An 18,250-nucleotide genomic window follows, 5' to 3' on the forward strand; every position below is an offset into this window, starting at 1 on the left:
ATGAAATTTACGTAACATTGCCGACTAAGGTAAACTGCATTCAAAAGTTTGATCAAGTAATCAGATACCGAAATGTAATGAAAATTGCATGCAAGTTCTTGCTAGTTTAAACCTCGCTTTACGGTTGTTATGCGTGGTGGGGTGGAACTTTCTATACAAGTAAGATTATCAGGGCATGATCACCCTGACAAGACTCGTACCTATAGGTACGCTTGAATAAATTCTTCGCTTACAAGCTCAAGAACTCAGAGATTTGTCTGTCAGCTAATATCGACTGACTTTCATTAATACTTAATGCTTATTTTAGTATTCAAAAAGTGCGCCGTAAAAGTTTAGGTGCTTAGGGTAGGACGGAGACAATTGAAACACGTTATACCAAGTCAAATTTCTTGAAAATTACAATACCTTATATGCATCTGACGCAATACTCAGGCTATGCGGTCAGTCATTCTTAAATCCTGGACCAATAGCGCTCGAGCGCGCGAGCAACGCAGTAGTCTTGGGGAGCCTTTCACAATTTTCGCGGTATACTCGTATAGTGAAGGACCTGTGCTCGCATTCTTTTTCGTTAAATTTTTTTTACTTATGTATTTTGACTACTTGAATTCTTTTGGTGTTTTGGATGGGAATTATGGAATATTTTAACTGCCATTAAACAACGATGGAGTGTTGTTTGTAAAGAATATTGGTCCTTGAAGTAAAACATGTGACGTGGGGACGGTTGAAACAACGTACTTGGGGACGATTGAAACGTTTCAAACGTCCTGGCGTTTTTAACACGTCTTACAAATAGTTGATTATTGATATTTAGACTTAGAAATGTTTGTAAAAATTTTTTGCGAAATATTTAATTTCATTAAATATCGTGATAGTTATTTGAAAAATATTAGAAATAACAAATTATCTTTCTGTTTATCGAATATATTAAGGTGTTTCAAACGTCCCCACATAGTGTTTCAATTAACACACCTATGGGGTCAATTGAACCACTCTTCCACATTCTCTTTAATTCCCTATCATTACGTAACCATGGGTGAGAGGCTTTTCAAACACTCTTTATTTAAAAACTAAATAAATAACCTTTGATGATACACATACCCTTAACTTTAAAAAATAGTTACAGGCGGTTAAACATAAAGTGTTTCAAACGTCCCCGTCCTACCCTACCTAAACTTTGCATACTTATGCATCTTAACTTCCAATCCCTGGCAATGAGGGAAATATGAACATGAACCCACCCGGACAGAACTTGCAGCACTCGCCGGGCACGGTGAACTGGTCGGGCGGGTCGCAGGGCAGCGGCGGGCAGGCGCTGTCGGGGTCGACGCGCGTGCACTGCATGTTGCCGTCGTGGCACACGCACTCCGCGCATTCCTTCGGCGCGAACCGGTCACCGTGCTCGTATAGTGTGCCCTTCAGCAAGCAGTGCCCTGGGGACGAAACGTGAGGCATCGAGTTAATGTAGGTACTGTTATATTGTTACAAAAGTTAAATACGTGTAAAGAAAGCATGCTTACCACGATGCATTTCGAACATTGACCCGCCTGTTCCTATCTCTATTGCACGCGCATAGTGAGTGCCTCGTGCCAAACGTCCTTTCATCTCTCAGTTGACGTTGATTGTGACGTGTATCGTGTGATATTAAGGTATATGCCGTTGAAGCGCTTCCGCTGCGCTGCCTAAAGTACCTTTCATTATTCATATGCCACAACGGGCAACATAATCATTATGTGGGACTGTAGGTACTTATATAATTAATGTGCCCACTACGGGTTAAGTGCCATTCATCTCAGAAGTGGTTATAGAGGGTATCTAATAAATAGTAATGTGACTGACTGAGGAAACGAAGCAAATGATTTTGTTTTCATTCTGATTTGGCCTGGCTTAAAATAACAAAATAGATATTAGTGATGGCCAAGGCAGCCAAACGCATCCTTATTTCTATGGTAACAAAGGCGTCTTACGATATATTTGGCCACATATTTGATGCTGATTCTAGGTACACTTACTTAAACACGTTGGACAGCATGCTCCGGGAGGTAGCACTGGGTTCTTGCAGTCGGTTCTTTCGCACTCAACTGGCCTGCACGTTATTTCCCCGTGCTGAAAGTAGAACATATAATTTTACATACCAAGTTAGGGACGTCCCTAACTTGGTATGTTGGTGTGTCCGTAACTGCAGTCATATTTCAACACACAGGTGTCCCTCCCCATGAAAGGAAAAAAGTTTTTCAAATAGGTGATTTACCCATGTGCATGATGTTTTATTTATGTATGTCTGAATCATAGAGTAACTTATACTAGAGCGGTACTGTCCTAGTAAATTTTGTAACCACAGTAAATTCACTGCCATCTATCGACACACTTTAAAATAAAAATGAAGATTTATAAAAATACGATAAAATGTATTTAAATATGGATAAATGTTTTTTTTTATTTGCATTAATTATTTTTATGATTTTGACCCATGTTCTTTCACTGATATGCGTTTAAATTGTTAAATAACAAACGAAACCGTCAACGCCATCTATACGACAGTAGGCCAAAGCTAGTAGCGCCCTCTGATCGAGAATCAAATTTTCTTGATTTTCGAGGCACGTTTTTTTCTTAGTCTGTATCCATCTATTACGAAGTTATATCTATCTTTGGTCTGAATCAATTAACAGACGAGGGTAAATATCTTGTAACGGATCTCAAAGACAACTATTGAACTGCTGATCACGAAATAAATGAAGGTTATATATGAACTGACCACGCAGGAGCAGCGATTGCAGTTTCCGGACTTCCAGGTGGCGCCGTCGGCGTGCACGGAGCCGTTCGAGTAACACGACTTCTGGCAGTCGCACTGTTCCAGCCGCGCCAGCCGCGCCTCCGCGCCCACCAGCTGGGAAATGCGGAACTATTTATTTAATAATTTACGATAACAGGGAACTCACATTCGAAGTAGATAATATATAGTACAAAATAATTGACCTATGGTAACTCCAGGTTTCACCGGTTAACCCCGGGTTAGTGGGATGATGCAAGTGGCCCTAATTAATATAATAATATGATAATATTCGATTTAAATTTAATACAACAACAGAAAAATCATGTAAGTATATAATGCTGTAAGGGCTCGTCCTGATTGTACACAGTCAAAGAAAGCTGCCTCTTTATGAAAGTGCAGGGAAATTATCGGTTTGTGCCTTAGCAAAACGAACGGAAGCGCTGCAAAACCTAGGTAACCCAACCAACATTCTAAAATCGTAGCTATGAGGTCGAAGAGTGAGATGCTTTTTACTGAGATCGGGTCTCAGGCTCTATCTCTCCAGCGACGAATTAGGCCTACCTTAAGCGAAAGGTCATGGATGTGCGTGGTGAGCTCCTGCACGGTGGCCTGCAGCAGCGCGAACTGGCCGCATGTGGGGCACTCCGAATCCAGCCCCGGACACTGCGCCAGGTAGCCGTGCGGCCCGCTCACCAGCCGCACGTCTTGTACAGTACCCTGAAATATACGCAAATTTTAGTTACATTAAATAAATAATAAATATTATACGACATTTCTACACAAATTGACTATGCCCCACGGTAAGCTCAGGAACGTTTATGTTTTGGGAGCTCAGACAACGATATATATATTATATACAATATAAATACATACATAGAAAACAACCATGACTCAGGAACAAATATCTGTGTTATCACACAAATAAATAAATGCCCGGTATTTTCGCTTTATATGTAGGCTATGATTGGTTTTTAAGTTAAAACGATGTTTACTTTTGTAATTTTATTTTATGTACTCTGGACGTGTAATTAACTTTATCAATAAATATACAAATACAAAATTCGAACCCGGGACCATCAGCTTCATAGCCAGGGTCACTACCCACTAGGCCAAACCGGTCGTCAAGTTTGTAATTGTATGTGAAATTTTAAATTTAAATATTAGTTCATGTAGCTCACGATTATTTTTGACAATTACTTGTATTAATAAACCATAGATACTATTCATATATTCTAAATAATGAATAAGATAAAGTTTTATAAAATATAAGTTAGAGCTAAATCGGATTTATTTATTAGGATCACCAACAGAAGATACAATTTACTTACTATATGTTACATACTATAAGAGCTCACTTATATTTGATCGAGATTATTTTGAGCATGCATTATCAATTTAAACATTGTATCATCAGTGTTATCACTATTGCATCAAAAACAATACCTTGAATAATGAATGCTTGCTATTCCTCTGTCCGACCCAGAGCGTGAGTTGCGGCTGCGTGAAGTTCCGATCGGGTGGCGCGATGAGGCGGCGGTAGAGTGGATGGCAGTCGACGAGGAGCGTGGCCTGCGCGCCCGACACGGCTAGCGCCAGGCGGTGCCACGCGCCGTCCGCGAGTCGGAACGGGAACGTCTCCACGCGTGCCTCGCCCGCCTCTCCCGCCGCAACGTAGTGCAGGCGCACCTCGTCCCGGCGTCCGCTCGACTGCACCTCCAGGTACCTGCACACCGCGTCAACTCTACTCAGCGAGACCTGAGGTCGCGCCGCGACATCGCTCGGAATGTCTCCGCCGCTCTCTCGCGAACTGTTCCGAGGTACACATAAACAAAGCAAACAAGAAAAATATTCGGACAGCGCACGACCGCGAGCGGACCTCGGCTCGCTCTACATCTCAATATCGCTCGGCCAGGATAGGGGACCATGTACCTCGGAACTAATCGCGATCGTGTCGACTAGCTGACGTGTCTCATAGCACTGCTACAAAGAAACAGAACTCTCGCCATGTGTCCGATATCTTTCGCGGGGTTCTCCTCGGCCGGCGGAATAGCGCCTCGTGCACGCCCGTGCGCCAACGCGACGGGCGCGAGCCGAGGTTACCGTCGGACACAGAACGAGGAGCACAATATGGATTCTCATGTCGCTTGGAATGCAAGTGCGGCCGAGCCCGGCGGCGTCCCCTCGACGCGAGCGCGGCACGACAAACATCAACAGCCAGTAAACAGAGAGTCGGGCGTGAGGGTTAGACAGAAACAGAACACAGCACGTCAAGACACAGAACACAAGACGGTCGGCGGGAACGCGGGCCCGGGCGGACGCATGCAAGCCGGCCCGCCCCCGCACAATTACGGCCATGCAGAGGTCACAAAGAGCGCAATGGGGTCAACGGATGGATCGAGGAGGACATTCCGAGGCACAGGACATTCCAAGATACATGATACTCCCCTATGCGCGCGCATGAATGCCGCCGGGGAAGCGAGATCCGTGCGCGCGCAGCGATGTTGAGATCTAGAACTCACCGTCAGTGCGCCCGCCGTGGTCCGCTCCGCCGTGGCCGGGCACCGGGCGCGCGCGGCGCCCCGTTCGTGCCGGTGCTTCATGGCCCTCTACCCGACATCAAACAAATTGCGTTATTAAATCATAGCAATCAATCACGCGCATGTAGGACAGCGGGGAGTCCCTTGATTGGCGCGGCGCTACGCCGGCCGTTCGCGACACGCATCGCTGTCATTACAACCATTGCTTTGCGCAAATCAATCATTTTGCTTTACTGCATATCGTCACTCTTTGTAATCATGGCAATAACATTAAGGGAATCAAATTTCTAGCAAAACCATCAACAAATGAAGTGTCTAACATTCTTAATCTTAGCTAATGGCGCAGGTCATGCATAACCTCTAGATTATATTATATTCGGCGGGAAATTATTAATTACAAGGACACTAAACTTATATGTATATGTAGTTAAATAGAAATATAATAAAGTGAGTGGTCGCCTCTGTTAATTTTTTATACGGATCATTATAATGTAACTCTACTTCCCTACTTATATTATAATTGCAAAAATAACCCTTAAGCCGCTGAACCGATTTAGATGGAAATTGGTACAGAGATAGTTTGCGGCCCGGGAAAGGACATAAGATAGCTTTTATTATTGTCATTCTACGCAGACGAAGCGGTCGTGCGCATGCAGAACTACCTATACATAATAACTAATTCGTCGTTTACAGTAGGCCGTTGACGGCAGGGCAGTGAGTAGAGCGATGAGCACTATGGGCAGGTACACGTACTATAATCGCCATCCTACTCATGCTCCTACTCGTCAAAGGCAGTACTTAGTCAAAGAACCGACAGCGTCAGGACCAAATATCATGACCGTGGATAAACCATGCCCGCTAGAGGATGTTCGTATTTCGCGCGTTATTTTTAATTTTGTGAGAATTCCTATGATATTCATTTAAGTTGTATGGTGTAAAGGGCAATTATAATGGCCATAAAATGCTATATTCACATTCATATTTATATTTATTATAATATACACATACATTACACGTCAAAATATAATTACAATTAGTGGAATAACAATTAAAATTTGAATTAATTTTAACTATACTTAACTATTATAGTTAACTAACGAATTAAACACGTCTAAATAACTCGTTACCACATTTTTTGTGACCTATTTTTCAAACATTAAAATGGGTTTAAAACATACACATTATATGCTATCGCGAACTTTTTAGTATATATATTAGGTAGATCTATAAAAAGGGAAGAAAAAAAAGGAACAATTTGACATTTGACAATACATTATTTTGTTATTTTTCAAAAGGTTAAATTAAGCCAGCGTCTGCTATGAAAGCTCCCCAGTCGGATTGATTTTTTCGACATCTTCGATAATTATCGTCTTGTTTCAATAGATTTCTACAAAATATGTTTATCAAATAAAGTAATAAAAAACCGGCCAAGTGCGAGTTCGCCCACCGAGGGTTCCGTACTTTTTAGTATTTGTTGTTATAGCGGCAACAGAAATACATCATCTGTGAAAATTTCAACTGTCTAGCTATCACCGTTCATGAGATACAGCCTGGTGACAGACAGACGGACAGCGGAGTCTTAGTAATAGGGTCCCGTTTTTACACTTTGGGTACGGAACCCTAAAAAGGATTGTATTTTGTTTATTACGTATTATATTATGTTATTTAACATTACAATTAACTATTATAATAATATTTTTATCAAACGCAGTGTTGCACCCCGAGCGCGGTGGCAGCTTGTGGGCAACATTACATGCCAGTCGCGGCAGCAGCATGAGCATTGAGCAAAGTGTGAAAACTATAAAAAATGCCGTGACATGATTTGCTGCAACGTTGCCCTGCTCCTAATAGCAGCCAAGTCTAAACGGGGGTATTTACTACTTATTATAGGTAGGAATTCGTTCGTATATGATCTTAACAATTTGAAAGTAGGAATCAAGTTTCAGAACTTTAATTATATAATAATGTATATGTAAGGTCTGAAATAAACGACTTATCGAGAAACACATTCGACACATAACTTTCTTTAACCGTTTTTGCTAAAATCAAAACTCATTATGGTAAGTATTATTTTCTCAAACATGCAATGAAATATTGATATTATGTTCAAAATATTTAGATCAGTACGGTTTCACTCACTATTATTTTTAGTCGCTTTTGGCGACATGTTTCGGATTCTTCGGGAATCCTTCCTCAGGCACGAGTGTCCGCGGCGGTTGTAGGTCGTGCACAAGTGTGCCTAGTTTACTTTTAGTTTCTATAGACTTTGATTTCGTTGAGATTTCTTTATTTATTTCATTGCATGTTTGAGAAAAGCACTATACATACATCGGCGTGAAAAGGGGTTGTCGGCCTCATAACCATCTGTCTATATGCAACCCCTTACTTCCCAGCCTCTGTAGTAATGTACTATTTCGCAATTAAATATATTAATAACGGGTCACTCACGTGTTTTAAGTCGAAAACGCTCGACATGTTTCACTCCGTACCAAGGAGTGTCATCAATATATTTAATATATTTATTATGTCTGTGTCTCACGGAAGTTTTGTTATTAAAATATTTCGCAATTATACAAGATCTACTCCAGGGATAATGAATTGTTTTTGTTTTAGAGAGAGAATAACATTGAGAGGAAGAAGGATCGTACCTGTTGTACCCGTGGGAGAAAGAGAGAATGGTGCCGGAGTTGGCGGGCTCCTGCTTGAGGGAAGCCAGCACCGTGAACTCGGGCGACCTGCGCAGCAGCTCGGCAGCGCGCTCGAACGCCGCGCCTTCCACCTGCAGCGACCGCGAATCCCCTGCAATGTAGGTAAGTGCAGCATAAAGGTGACTGTCCAATTGTAACTGCCGCTGCACTGCAGTTGCGACGTTACGCGGTGCCGCACTACTGTAGCAGCACGACTGCGGCTGTTGCGGCGTGCAGTCGCGACAGCGTTCGTTGATGGCTTGTCAATGTCAAGTCATATAATGTCAGACGTACAAATAAAATACTAATTTACTTTTGTATTTTTTACGTGAAGAAGCGAGTGACGATAATGCTACATGCTACATGAAAAAGAAGACCAGTTTGCCTTTCTACAATAGTCAGAGTCCGACGAAGGCAGCTACGCAATATTAATAAAAAATCTGATATTTAATGGTGATCCTTTATTCAGATAATATTGCCGATTAAATGAAAAGCAATTCAACATTGAATGAGACTTAATAATTGACGAAATACAACCAAATTACTCAAATAAAATTAATGCAGAGGAAAAATTATTCTTAACATTAAGGTAAGTTCACAATGTGAAATTTTCTTCCCCATCCTCTTGCCTAAATGCGTGACCACCAGGTGACCACCGCACACAACAATCCGATGCGATAAATAAAATTATTTGTAAGAGCTATAAGTAATTGCGCAATTTACACTTCATATTGTCAAGTTTCCTATTTGAAACTGAAACACAAATTAAAATCCCTCTTGTGTTGCAGGTGTCCATGGGCGGCACGGCACTCTTTATGATATGACCGTGCATCCATATAAAACTTGACGGGCGAGACAAGAAATCATTTATGAAGAAAGCTATTGCCCTCACCTTGGCCGATAGAAAGAACTTCAAATAAATTAATTTGAATAATAAATGGTTTCCTCGTGTTGGTGTGATGAAAAATTGCGTGTTGCACTGTAACAAAGTTTGTTTAACCCATGTTTAACATGTTGTATACACTTTTTTGGGAAACAGGTTTTTCCTAAATTAATAAAAAAGTAAAAAATAAGACTGTTTTATTTTTCACAACTCTTTATTAACTTTAGTTTTGTCCGCCATGATCATGATATCAGCAGCTTGAACCTTGAACTGCAACTTGTACCTGGAAATTAGAAATTATCTTTTCAGTTTCATCAAATAAGTTACATACTCGTATATGTATGTCTGTTTATTGAATTTAACTTCAAAGCAGTAAAACGGAGCTAGTAGGGCACAAGCTGTGTTAAACGGTTTGTCTTTAGATATTCTGGCCACATCATCACAGAAAATAAATAGGTAATAGTGATCCGACCACAAAAATGGACTTTTAAATATTCGTAGTAAAATAATATTAATTTTATACTTACATCGACGTGATCCTCACAGCAATAATGTGGTAACAACTTGAAGTATTCCATTCCACATTTACTTAACGACAACACCGTCTTTCACGTAGGTCTTCGCGGACTATTATTTTTGTAAATCATTCCCACGAATGGGAACAACGTTTTTGATATATTAAGCAATCAGAATCTACTGTTTAGGGTGGTTTAGGTATCAAAATTATAAATCAAATCGTAAAAAACTAGCGGTTTAACTGAAAATTTTCATTATGACAATTGATGACAATGACAACTTTGACGTGAGTGATGGATTTATTTACTATGGTTCGATAACTTTTATTATACGATGACTTTATTATATTCAGCCTCGCGAGAAGGTCAAACTAAGGTCATCAGTATATTTGTTGAAATATCTTCAATCTTCGATTATTATATCGCAGCAAATGTCGGAAACTGTTTAAAAACCTCATATCTCGAAATGGTTTTCGAAATAGAACATTTAAAAAAAAATGAACAATCCTAATTGTGCATGCATACAACTAGCGCGGTGCGTGTTGTACACAATTATTGTGTACAACACACACGTTTCCTGACTGGCTCTGTGATATGGCTCAATATAGATTAGCAAAAAAGTTTACAGTAGGGACAGTCGCCATCAGATATATCGGAGCGACCGAGGTGCTAAAAATATCTGAACACTAGCGCCTTGACAATAAAGGTGTGTTCAGATATTTGTGAGCTCCTGGGCCGACCCGATATATCTGCGATATATGGCGACTGTACCATCGGGGTTGTATATCCTTGGGTGTAATAAGCTCCTTATTAGAACGTAGTGGTTATATCCTCTTTGCTTAGAACTACTCATATCTGTGACCCAAAGACATTTCAGTGCAGGTGACAGATTTGACGTGCGGTCTGCAGCCGCAGTTGCAATAATACACTAAATACGCAAAAATGGCCATGCTACGTGCAGTCGGCCTTGTCATTAATTTTACTATGGAAATTGACAATAACACCGACGTGTCGGAGCAATAGTGCAGCTGCGGTTGGGAAAACGTTAAAATCACCATATTACGTGCAGTCGATATCGTCATTCATTTTACTATGGAAATTGACAATAACACCGACGCGTTCAGGCCGCTGCAGTAGTGTCGGAGCAGTAACGCAGCTGCGGTTGAAAATGGACAGTCACCTTAACACATTATTCTACTCGTATAGGCACTCTGTTTACATAACCTACTAAGTTTTAATACAATGTAAGTAATAAGTAACTGTAATGACAAAATAATCCGAAAGCTAATCCCTACTAATATTAGAACTACAAAAATATCTGTCTGTCTATTACTTCTTCATGCTTTTAACGCTGAATCGATTTAGGTGAAATTTGGCATGGAGATAATTTGAATCCGCAAATTGAATTTTGTCCGCAGACGAAATCTCGGATAGAAGCTATTAGCTATATACCTCTAGTCATCAAAACATCCAAGCGGGGTAATGCCCTGAAATCAATAAGTAATAGATGAATCAGTATGAAGTCGGAACGATATTCATCTTTTTCATCATTTCAGATAATGTAAATGCGGTCCAGGCGGTATCCTTCTTGCTAATGTTTAGAAATAATCGCATACATATACTCGTATTATTCAGTGACTTAGCATTTTAGGTAGGATCCAGTCATGCATAATTTGGTTGGTTTCGACCTTAGGCCCGGTTTGCAGTGCAATAAATCGCGATACGATCGGAGCGGAGCCGCACGCCGCACGCCGCGCTGCCGTGATCAGCAAGTCCTTGGCTCATAACGATCGTTCATTATTGGCGGCCCGCCAGCACCAACTATTCCATTTACGAATTGTCTTAGTTTGCATGCGAACTGGAATTATGTTAATTAATGTCTTATTAGGTGTAAAATTTACACTGTAAATAAATGATACGAATTTACCGGGGAATTTATATTATAGTTATAACGCAGAGACACTGTGTATTTTGTAACTTAGGTTAATCAGTGTATGAAATTAGTAAGTATGGACGAGTTGACTAATCTACAATGATGATTTAGAGAACTCCAGGCATTTGATTTCTGTGCTACTTCATATCTTGTCACAGTGACAATCAATAGGGATCTTATATTGGTGTCGCTGGGACAAGTAGGTAGCAGGTACCTACAAAGTAGGACAGGGAATAACCTTTTGGACCGTACTTATTAATTATGTTCTCTTCAAACATATTTTTTAACCCCCGACGCAAAAAGAGGGGTATTATATGTTTGACGCCAATGTGCGTCTGTCTGTCTGTCTGTGGCATCGCTGCTCTCCAACGGGCGGGCCGATTTAGATGCGTTTTTTTACGTGAAAGCTAGTTTTCTTGCGGTGGTTTTGAGTTAGGTATGTTTCATAGAAATCGATTTAGCGGTTTGAAGAGTATCAGCTGTTTTCCAAAATGATGTAAAGCATTTCTGTCATAAAATGGATTTGTTAGCATATAGCGAAGGGGGTTTTTTAAATTTTTATTTTAATAGTTAGATTGTTGCGAGGAACGAGTTTAAAACTAGATTTCTTTTAAGTAGATTTTGCGGTACCGTAATAAAGTTGGTTCAAAAATTTTATAGAACTTCGTGTGCATGTAGGTATTCAGTTTCACTAGAAAGGAAAGTTTAATGTGCGCATCCGAAGAAATAAAATCTGTGCCAAATCCAAAATTACGTCTCTATCTCATTGCAGTGACTGGAAACAACATCTGCAATGCGCACTGCGCTGGCTCTAGCGACTTAAATAACGATTAAAATTTAAATCCAATTAGATCTAAATCGATATACGCCTGTAATAAAACTGCCGCCGAAGCGTTATTGCGAAATTACCTATATAATAATTAGTAACGTAGATGGTTGTGCCGAATGCCGAATACTGGGTATTAATTGCAATTCAACTTCACTAAATGTTACTTTTTTATAGCAAATGCTTAATTTGTAGAAAAATATACTTTAATAGCTATACGAATACATAAATATTATGTGCCTAAAAGACTTATAAAGTTCCGCGAAATGGCATCTATCTTTATGGACTCCATCATCAGAACTGTTCTGTTGACAAAAAATTCAGAGAATCAAAAATTAAGAGAAATAGAAACAAATCTTCGAAATTGTATATGGTTTGGGATGGAGAGAACAGACTTTAACTTACTTATAAAAAATAACTTAAGGTTTATTTTCATATATAAAAGCATTATTTAATCCCAAGAATATTTCTGCATTACGATTTTACGCACGCGCCTGCGACGGTTTCAACGAGCATGTAATCAAGTGCGCAATACGTATAGTGAGGTTTAAATCCCGGGGGAGAAGTGAACTTTATCCCATGAGTGAGGGACAGTACAGTATTAATCGTGCGGAAGGGACGAGGCCGCCAAACGCGGTCAGTGCAGTTGATTTCACGACTTATAAATTTCACTTATGCGACTTCCTATTAACGCGATACAGGGATTATTCAATTGGCTTTGAATATTCCTCATTGTGAGCGATTATGCAGATGATAGGTGACCTTACTATATGTATTGTTATCATAATTATTTCATGTTACCCGAAAGTTTCTATAAGACTGGACTTAGACATGACTAAGACATAGCTTAGATAGTACACTGCCGTGTCTCTCGGTATGTTGCGTTCTTATTCGTCAGTAGGTTATTTTAACCTAACACCAGGTTCTGAAACTGGGTGCTTTAAATTAAATCTCAAGAGCAGATATCTCCCTAGCATTTTTATGTTACATTTGCCTACTTACTTAACAGATCAAGTTAAATCATGAAATAAAACTATGGAAACGGATTATATCGCGTATAATGAACAGACATTCCCGACATTTCGAACCCTTTACAGCGATAATAACAACGTGTGCAAAAATTATTGAATAAAATTGAGGCTACGCCGTAGCGGCCGTAGCACAACGTGTCTACTCGTAGTCAAAGCCGCTACACACTATGCGTGTGGATACCTTTGCGTAGCAGGCACTTTTTTATCCACTATTTATCTACAGTACACAACCTATTCCAGTAGATGACGACATAGTTCCCAACTTCTCCGACTAGAGTTCGATGACTCCGGACAGCCATGAGACACTGCGATATACCTCTACCTACGCAGCATTCGGGGTTCGAGGAAAACGGCGAAATTCCGGGAACAGCAAAAACGGAGTTGCGTATGCCCTTACAATGTCAATTTCAGTGTTATTATGTACAGTCTCCGAGCGGGTCCGATAATTTAATCTAATCCGATTTAGCATAGGTATTTGAGTTTCAATCCGTTTCTGCAACAATCCGTATCAGCAATAAGGATCTATGGAATCGATGCCACCAAGTCGCGGTCAAACAAGAAATCGCACAACGGAAGTGGAAGTGGATAGGGCACACCCTCCGAAGACCAGAGGACAACACGGCCAGGATTGCTTACAAGTGGAAGCCGCACGGGAGTAGGCGCAGGGCCGGCCGGCGCACACGTGGCAGCGCACTGTCGAGGCTGAGCTGCGGGCAGCATGACTGAGTTGGAGGGACGCGGAGCGCGAGGCGCAGGACAGGAGCGGATGGCGACGTCTCACGAAGGCCCTTTGTACCAATGGGGTACCATAGGACGACAACACACACACATACTCGTACATGTTTAATATAAATATACTATAAATTATTATTTAAACTAGTCTGTTAATGAGAAGTGGTAACGCTAGTAATAGCTTACACAAATAAAACCTATACGTCAAATGTACCTATACATTTGTTAATTGTTATACTTAAGTAGTTACTCAATACATTTTTAAATCCCCATTAACATTTTAAATCTATTTATGTAAATTGGGGGCCGCAAAATTTTCATAATAGTAAAAGTTTAATTTGAACCTGATGTTAGCGAAGGGGTATAGAGACTATTTTCTAGCGTGTTTCTACATCTCCCCTTAGCAATTTTTTTATTTTATATTTAATATCAATTTGTTTGCGCGGGTGGCATGAGAATAAGGCCAAGTTACCATTATCAGAAGAGCTCCAACTTCTAAACGTATTATGCAATGACTAAAGAAGTGAGGGATCTTTGCGGAATGGTATTTACCACCCTCCAGTGATGCGTCGAGGGGTAAAAGATTCATATGAAATAGTTTTATATTTCACTTGACTGTGCGTTGAATAATATTTATTGGAGTAAGATAGTCTTGGGGTGACTAACAATAGCCCCGCGTGTTACCTTGCGACCGTTATAAAACTAAATAAGAAGAGATTTATTATTAAACGAAAGTATTTTTTCACGCGTTTTTACGTTGACTTAAAATAAAGTACCCAAGATTTGGGAATGTTTATTTAACGCTTCAACTCTAATAGAGGTTGTACTGGTATTGTACCGGAAGACGGTTTGCGGTAAAACCGCAAGCTAGGTGGACCGACGATCTGATCACGATCTCGAGAAAACCGTTGCTTAATTGCTTGTGGGCGGCGCATCCTTGTCCAGCAGTGGACGCCCATCGGTTAAAACAATAAATTGTAAACAGAACAGACGGTGATTGATGATTGATTTTTTTATTCATTTAAGAAGCAGATAAATTATATTGCAAAAATACATTTTAAATTAAATCAAAACAAATTGTCATTTATTACCGTATTTAACACGGGGCAATAAAACTGCGCATTAAACTTTGGCCGACCCCACCGTGTTTTGGTTTAATTAAAGCACCCCGATATCAATCCGGCAAATATTTGCTCAGCTTGTGTCAACACATGCTACAAACTTCCCGCGGAGAATTTATTTATTGCCAATCGTTTAAGACTTGCACACACTATTGACAGTTAAATGGGGTGTTGGTGTGAGACGAGAAGATTACAATTGAACTAGTTATTATAGGGTTACGATACCATAAAATAAATCCAACTGTCGCTTTCCTATATACTCGATCAATAATAACTATTAAATAAATAAAAACCCTACGCTATGTGCCCACAAAATCCATTTTGGAAAAGAGCTCATAGACAGATAGACAGACACAGATAGACAGAAAGACATTGGCGTCAAACATAAAACACCCCTCTTTTTGCGTAAAATAACTTTTTTCAAACAATGGGAGATGTAATAAGTATTATCTTATTCTATTTGTTAGTTCTCAATCGAGAGGATGAGTAGGTAGTGGCGTAACCAAAGTTGTAATACTTAAACGAAAATTGATAACATAAAACTGTATACAATATAACTTTGTAAAAGTTAGTTGGCTCTCACCGCAAAAAATCTCGGCGAATCTCGTCTAAAAATTCGCTTTAAGAATTCATCCCCTAGACCCCTTATTGGCGCTGTGCCAAAAGAAAACTGAAATGTCACAAATGCACTGTGGCACAGGTATAGTACTTATAGCGAATTTCAATGGTAAAGTGAATAGAATTCGGTTGTTGAGGCGATAATTTTAAACGGGGGTGTCGCAGGGGTGCGCCGTTTTCCGCGTGATTTCACAGCGAGCTCAGAGAGCGGCCCGGCGGCCCGCTGAGCCGAGATCACCGATGTCCATTGACGCGCGTGAACATTGTGGGCAAAGGCTATGTAGAAAGGTAATTGCCGTCAACCCTTTGTGGAAAAAAAAATTTCATATTCACGACTTCCTAGGAATGCAAGCCAGTTTGTTACAGTAAAATAAAAAATGCGATTATTTTTGTAAATCGATCAAGGCGTCAATACTTCAGTAGGCCTAGGCGTTGCGAATTATAATATTTGGCTTTCTTGTTTCAATAGGGTGTTTCAGTCATCTTTTTTCAAACTGTCAAAACAATTGGCCATTATGGAATTTATCACTACATAGTATAAAACAAAGTCGCTTCCTGCTGTCTGGATGGATGTCTGTCTCTATGTATGCTTAGATCTTTAAAACTACGCAACGGATTAAAATGCGTTTTTTTTTATTAGATAGTGATTCAAGAGGACGGTTTTTATGTATAATACATCAGCATTGCACCCGTGCGAAGCCGGGGCGGGTCGCTAGTAGTATGAAACACAGAACGAGTGACGTCACTGTCAAGTTACGTAAGTACCTACTCTTATAGTATATATATTAGAATTTTAAAGTCATCCATCAGTCACCAATAATATGCTATATATTTTTCCCATACCTTTTAAATGTATGTATCATGAGCCATTGCATTAATTGCAAAACTTTCACAACTGGGCTTATATTATGCTGCTCGCATATTTATACACTGCAGTGACACATAATATGCACATGATGTATTGCGGCGTTGGAATCCAAACAGTGGGCCGCCTCGTTCACAAAGCGACCGCCACGTCGCTTGTCACGCCTGCCACCGCAACGCTAGCATTCCAATCTGGCCCGGCCGCTGACAGCTCTACAATGCGCGCTCGTGTAAACATTAATATTGCTTTGTCATGTCAAAAACATACTCTTATGTTATGACTTATGGACCTTATGGTTCATCTTTTGCCCGAATTGATAAACAAAACGACAATTGAATGGGCAGGAAATAACTGACTATTGTGCGACTATTATTTAAAGGCTGTCATGGAAAGTTATAGCAATAATATCCATCACCATCCCCTGCTCAGCCAGATCCACCATCACCGCGCCGGTCGAGATGGAAGACGAAACCACCGCCACGATTTGGCTATTTCGGATTATAGACAGACAAGCCTTTTTGTGGGAGAAGGAGTAATGTAGTATGATGCACAACATGCCTTATTTTATACTATTGTGTGACAAACCTTGGACAAACCTCAATATGCTAACGTCAATTGAAAATTCATATATCTTTCAATGTCGTCTAAGTCATCTTATAAACAACAACATTAAATGACTAGATTTTTAATTATGCTTTTAATATAACATTAATATGAGTTCATTTCTATTATCATATATTATATGCTAGTTAGATAAGTACCCACATAAAGAAATGCATGAAGACAAGCGTAAAATACTGATGAAAAGGACTTTTATATAGACCTTTGATTCTCCTTGCCTTAAAATAAAACTTCCATCCCCAATTTAATTCTTTGCGAAACGTTAATGCCCTATTTGCTGCACCAGACAACGCTGCTTTTGACATCTGACACTTGCTCGAGACGAGACAATAAGTAAGGCTTAGACTCGATCCCCCAAATTAGTGGCAGCGCCGGCGCCCTTCAACAATTATGCGAGTGCGCGCAACGCACCTAATAGTGCGGATTACGTTAGACGTAAGTGAATCGAGACAAATTGATGAGTCGTCTTATCGTGTTCATCTTACGGTCGCTTAAAACGTAACTCTTAATTCTTTGACATAGAGCTGCTTTTGCAGCTGAAACTTTCAGATAGATGTCTACTTACTTAAAAATGGTGAAAGGTATTATACCAGTCGAAATGCATCAGGGCCTCTAATCGATAGGGCAGCCATAAAAAGAAACTCGATAGATAGCCTTGGTACCCAAATAGAACTGGCGTCATTGACGCGTGTCGGTAATGAATAGGTGAATAGGTACAAATACCAAAGAAAAAAATCAAATTCAGACATAACCTGTTTAATTATTTTTCTCCTCACTAGCTCGGAAAGCCGTCTTTTATCCTTGAAAACAAGCGGGGAAGTAATTTGACCTTGGATGGAGCGTGTTTAAGTAGCTTGGCAGATAACAAAACGTAAAACGCTCATAATAATGGTTCGTTCGATATTAATTATCATTAAACAAATTTTATTATTATTATTTATTATTTAATAAGCAGGCAGGCAGTTATGGCAACTGATATGGCCTGTATCCAGTAATCATAAAGATATATATCATGAACGAGTATTAGATGTAGTGTTATGCATGTCTAATTTATTTTTAAACTGGTTCACATTTTGTGCTGAAACTACGTCTTCCGGGAGTTTGTTCCAAG

The 18,250-nt window shown here is 40.0% G+C and overlaps 1 protein-coding gene across 3 annotated transcripts in view; it reads right to left on the minus strand.

The window, feature by feature from the left end:
• The window catches only part of LOC134741653 (protein kinase C-binding protein NELL1-like), an 81,890-nt gene that overhangs the window by 13,407 nt on the left and 50,233 nt on the right, over positions 1–18,250 (minus strand). For all 3 annotated transcript variants that reach the window (XM_063674512.1, XM_063674511.1, XM_063674510.1), the window contains exons 3-8: positions 7,956–8,106; positions 4,214–4,493; positions 3,332–3,487; positions 2,753–2,884; positions 2,010–2,103; positions 1,239–1,430 (exon numbers count right to left, since the gene is read on the minus strand). In XM_063674512.1, the coding sequence (XP_063530582.1) occupies positions 1,239–1,430; positions 2,010–2,103; positions 2,753–2,884; positions 3,332–3,487; positions 4,214–4,493; positions 7,956–8,106 (1,005 nt within the window). The remainder of the gene's footprint in view (positions 1–1,238; positions 1,431–2,009; positions 2,104–2,752; positions 2,885–3,331; positions 3,488–4,213; positions 4,494–7,955; positions 8,107–18,250) is intronic.

The sequence above is a fragment of the Cydia strobilella genome, chromosome 5 (genome assembly GCF_947568885.1).
Source record: "Cydia strobilella chromosome 5, ilCydStro3.1, whole genome shotgun sequence".
In the NCBI taxonomy this organism is placed as follows: Eukaryota; Metazoa; Arthropoda; class Insecta; order Lepidoptera; family Tortricidae; genus Cydia; species Cydia strobilella.